General features: G+C 38.1%; 1 protein-coding gene across 1 annotated transcript in view; it reads left to right on the top strand.

The window, feature by feature from the left end:
* Positions 1–5,720, top strand: part of LOC107653252 (5-oxoprolinase-like) — a 43,643-nt gene that overhangs the window by 14,277 nt on the left and 23,646 nt on the right. Inside the window, exon 9 of the mRNA XM_016439922.1 lies at positions 1,691–1,758. Within this exon, the coding sequence (XP_016295408.1) occupies positions 1,691–1,758 (68 nt within the window). The remainder of the gene's footprint in view (positions 1–1,690; positions 1,759–5,720) is intronic.

Genomic DNA, 5,720 nt, shown 5'->3' on the forward strand with positions numbered 1-5,720 from the left:
AACACACAGACACAAATGCTGCTGTACAGTTAAACTAAATCCATTATGGCTTGCGCGAATAAAATGCAAATGAAATGAAAAGTGTTGACTGCAGCATTAAATTTAGATCTGCTCAGTGTTGCGCCATGATTTTTTATGCGTTTTTACAGTGTTGCACATTATGAACAATCACACACGAGTCTGTTGAGCTTATGAATGCAATGGCCAATCAGAGGCATTGAGATGAGGTTTTGTTCAATGCACGGCGCTCGCTGGCTGAATTCAGCTCTCACGTGAATTCTCTCATCATAAACAAGATGTACGTATGATGTAAGAGATTAATGCATAAAACCGTGTATAGACAGCTTTACTGATTATAAGGGGAGTTTTTTGAGAGTGCTAAAACTCGCGCTAGACTTAAGTCAGTCATAATGTTCTTTGACAGTGTAAATGTTCTTTGCTTGCATTATCTGTATAATTTATTCACTGTTTGAATAACTATGGAGGGTACAGGTAATAAAAAAATTAATTCATTACCTCATCCATGAACATCCTCCTTCATAGCGTCATCAAACTTCGCCTTTGTTATTGTTTTGAAAATGCGACCTCTAGTGGTGAAAACATCTCAAGGCCAATATTCCATTATAATCATAGCGCCACCTACTGGCAACAGGAGATGACTTGTTTTACACTAACTTAAAAAATGCAACGTCCGATCTGCCCCAAACTTCACGTTTGATAAGAGTCCTGGCCTGAACACATCTTAAGGCCAATATTCAGTTGTTATCATATCGCCACCTGCTGGCAACAGGAAATGACTTTGTTTACACTAACTTAAACATGCAATGTCTGATTTGCAGTAGACATCACATGTTTGGTAAGAATATTGGCCTGAAGACATCTACACGTCAATGTTCAGTTATAATCATAGTGCCACCTGTTGGCAACAGAATATGTCATGCTTTACACTAACTCAAACATACCATTTTCAATCTGCACCAAACTTCACATGTTTGATAAAAGTCCTGGCCTGAAGACATCTACATGCCAACATTCAGTTATAATCATAGCGCCACCAGCTGGCAGCAGGAGGTTTGGCACATATAAATGACTTTGACATGTTCCTCCTATATTTACCACTTTAAATGCATATTGCCCACCGTTTGCTGTTTTCCTAAAGCCACCGGGTGCCGGTGAGCCCGGGTGTGAGGGCCATTTCATCGCTGCTTGCAGCTTTAATTAAAATATTATTATTATAAGATCATTTAAAAATATATTATTATTATAAGCAAGACATTCGCGGTCGCTCTAGAGTGTTACCATTAAGAGTATTCTCAGTATGTTGGATCTTTTTATTGAAAGTAGCCTACATTTACCTGTTGAGACATGCCTTCACTTTTATATACACTTTTATAGATAAGTGTTGTGATTGATTTTTGAGTTTTGATTTGGGGGAGGTGTGACATGCTAAAGGGGTGTTTGCAAGGTTGTTTAAAAATATGCTTTATTTTTGTAATTCTGCCAGGTGGCACTAGTAGCACAAAACCTGCATACTTCACCTTTAAAAGAGTACATATACTAGACAAATCATTTAACATAGTAGGCTTATAGTGTATTAGTCATAGTTCTCACATAGCATAAAACCGTGGAACTATATTAACACTGTGTAAGTTACGATAGGTAAATATTTTTTCTATTGTCTGTATTTCAGGTCGGGGATGTTTGTTGTAGGGCCAGAGTCAGCTGGTGCTCATCCTGGACCTGCCTGCTATAGGAAGGGTAAGAGCAGCTATTAGGTTATCAGACGTACTGTCTTTCCATCTTCTTCTTCTTGCTTGTACATTTAGCCTTTCTACATTGCATAATACTTGCTCCCATCCATCTATTCTTCTCATGTCTGTGTTAAAGGGGTCATCGGATGCCAATTTTGATATGATTCTTTAGGGTCTTAATGAAAAGTCTATAACATACTTTGGTTAAAATTTCTCAATGGTAGTGTAAAAAACACCCTTTTTACCCTGTCAAAATCAGCTCTTATTTCAGCAAGCTGTTTTAGTCCATGTCGCTTTAAATACTAATGAGCTCCGCTCACCCCGCCCTTCTCTTCCGTGGGGTGATGAGCAGACTGTAAACTTCAGCCGAGAAACTTGCTAACTAGCACATATTAGGAAAGGCGATTTGCAAAGATTCATAAAAACCCTTATACTCACTTCTTCTGTAGATGAAGCTGGATCACGAATGATTCGTGCGAACATAAACACATTTAGGCAGATCAGGGATCGGCGCATTCCCTTCAAAAACTAAAGTAATGTTAATCCTCTGCGTCTTCAGCGGCTCAGATGTCGGGAGTAAATGATGACTGCTATGTTCATTATAACATCCAACAACAAAAAATCCTCAATCGCTTAATCAGAGACATTCATTGTCTTCCCCTCCACTGAAGTCGACACAATGGCGGACAGCTCACAGCTCACTCAGGGCGGGTCTAAGGTAAGACGGCTGTGTCAATCAACTATCGTGGGAGCGGCCTGTGCAGAACTACGTCATTCTGACAGGAATCGCAGAACAGCCTGATTTGAGAAAGGGATTTAAAATAGGGATTTAAAAAAAACACTGGGTGGATTTTTAGCATTATAGGGTGGATGTGTACTCACACTTCCAACACACATTTATGTTCAAACAACATGTAAAGTGAATTTTGCATCCAATGACCCCTTTAAACGGCTCAATTGCCTATCATCTATTGCTAATTCACATACTGATTTACTACATACAAGACAAACTTTTGTGTAAGTTATAAAAATGTACCAGTACTGGCACATTAATACTAGTCAAGACATTAAGGCACCCATTACAATAAATGTACATTGTGCCGAATAAATGATTTACACTAACTTTGAACTGCTCAAGCAGAATGATTTGCCAGAATTCCTGAAAGCTATGAACCTCAGGCCAAAGTCCTCCAAAGGATTCAAATGAGATGTCAGGACATTCTGACAGGAGAAAAAGACAAGAGAAACACTTAGAAATGTCAGAACACTTGTCAGTCTTACGCTGATTTTATGTTATGTCTATATATAGTATTCTATTCTTTTATTTTTCTATAATATTTGTAAGGGAAACAGGTCCATTTAGCTCAAAGGGAATTATTTTTGATTTTATAGGGAATTTGAACAGAATCACTGTTTTACGGCTGATCAACTGAATCGGCCAGCGATTCATTGAACGAGCCGTATAACCTCAACTCTGCAATGGATATTAAAATCCAAAATATAGTGAAAACACTATTTATTAGCACAGTGTAGCAAATCAGCTCAAAAGGGAAATGTATATAAATAATTACAATTAATTATGATTAATTACAATTATTTATATCAGCTGCCAATAGTAACTGTAGCAGAATTAAATTGCCCTCAACTAATCTGTTCGTCCAGCGAACATTCAGTGTAAGTTCATATCAACTCTAGGAAAGGATATTTTCATGGCCACAGAAAATACTTTCATACAGTATTAATGCATTAGAGCATGTAGCAAGGATCAAAATCTTAAAGGGACATTAATTTGCAAGGCAGAATCAGAAACGAACTGTGTAAAAGTAATTTGTACACAAGAGTTTTATTAACTAAACACTAACACAAACTAGTCTAACAAACAAACAAACATGCATACACTCACACGGACATACAAAAGGGGAGCTCAAGTGGATGAATGAAGCCATTAGAGAAACCAGAGAATGCAGTTATGGAAAATGAGTCAGAACCACCTGAGTTAAAAACCATTAGTGCCGTTTTACAACGAGGTCTACCGCTTATACTAAACCTCTGTTTTTAGTTAAATGTGTACGATACTTGCATTGCCTTGGTCGTTGAACGAGTGTCCGGATGCAGTCTCGGATGAAAGTTTTGAAGGTTTGGTGGTGTTGGAGTTCTTCAAGTTTTTCCGGGTTTGAAGGGTGATGAACTCCAAAAGATGTTATTCTGGCTCGGTGGTGATTGGGAGAGTTTTCTCCCAGATGAAGGTGATGAGAGAACTAAGAAAGACGTCAGCTGAGATCCTAGGATCTTTGATGAATGTAAAGTCAAGGCCGAAGCCTGGCTCAAACTTGTAGGGTACAGAAGACTTCTAGCTCACATCCTCATCTTCTCCATATCTAACAGAACCGCAGACTGAAAGGCTATATGTTGGAGCCCACCGGGCACGCCCGCACCCGCTCAGGCTCTCCACACGGGCAGCAATCAGAAGATTTAGCAGAAGACCCGGGCGGAACTGTGCATGAGCCCTTTAAAGTCTGAGAAGATTCACGCCTCTCAGGATGGGCTTGTCCAATAAGAAAGGCTGAATTTCCAAGCGGGAGGTTGGAAATGCTGGGGAGTTTTATGATCCTTTGTCTGAGAGCATGGTAATTTGCATATGGAACTCGATTGGGTGTTGATGCAAAAACTACTAAAGATTCTTAGAACACTAATATATTGCCTATGTACCAACATATAATATACACTCTCGTTTAGATCATCAGAAGACAAATTCAAAGAGACCAAACATGGTATCGGTGGGGTTATAGTAATTAGTGATCTATCATAACACGCACACAAAACAGTATACAATTCAAAAGACAATATACAAGAACAGTAATGGTATACAACACAATGTCCTGAGGTGAGAGTTGCTCTGCCCGCATTCCTTTTGTTAATGCTAGTGTTATCAGCATTGGTTGCCATGGAACCAGAGGCCTGTTCTGCCTTTTTAAGGCGTTAGCCGCATTTCGGGGCAAGGGTCCATTGAGCCCTCATAGTTGTCTTGTTGATTGAGGGGTGTTACGGAGTATTTTGTTAAATATAACAAAAAAAATAAATTGTGTGTCTGATTGGTCCAGATGCTACAACAGTAACAAGATCGGCAGTTTAAGACATTAACTTGTAAGCACAAAACACAAGATACTTTTCTTTTCAATATAAATAAGACTTTATTCAAATAAATCTAAGACAATATAAACTAATCTCGCACATAAACACACGCACTCACACATTCACACAAGTTGCAGGAAGAGAGAAAGTGAGGAAAGAATGAGTTTAAGAGAATGAAAATGTGAAATTCAATTCAATTCAGATTCAGTTTATAGCAATATGTGCAATTGCTTAGTCCTGAACAACCATCAATCATTTCATTAACCCTCACATTGAGTTCCTCAATGAGGTTAAAATATATATCAAATACACCAGGGGTGTATTCCAGAAAGCACTGTTAACTTACCGTCAGCTAAACCCTGAACTTTTGGTTGATTAACCCCAAACTTTGCTTACTCGAGGTATGTGGTTCCAAAAACGCGTCCGGGAGAAAGTTCATTCAACTCAGAGTATGTTCCTGGTTAAGACTCAAGGCATTCTCAACAGAGCGACGAATCGACGAGTTGCTATGGAAACAGACGCTAAGAAAAAGCGCGCCATGCTGTTTCTTCTTCTTTTGTTCAGTGGTTGTTTACATGCTTAGTGCATATCGCCACCTAATTGATGGTTGTGCAATCATTTTTATTTTTTTCGTTTAATCTTTAATCCTTGAGAATATTATACAGATAACTGTTATATATGCTAATAAAATAAATATAGTAACCATATTAGAATAATATATTACCTTATTTATTACTTCTATTAGTGCTTCATCATTAACATATTGTAAGGAATTTAACTCATTTAAATTTTATAAGGGAATTAATCATTAATTTTATTTCTAGCTCAGGTTTTGAG

Source organism: Sinocyclocheilus anshuiensis, unplaced genomic scaffold (genome assembly GCF_001515605.1).
Source record: "Sinocyclocheilus anshuiensis isolate Anshui unplaced genomic scaffold, SAMN03320099.WGS_v1.1 scaffold151, whole genome shotgun sequence".
NCBI lineage: Eukaryota > Metazoa > Chordata > Actinopteri > Cypriniformes > Cyprinidae > Sinocyclocheilus > Sinocyclocheilus anshuiensis.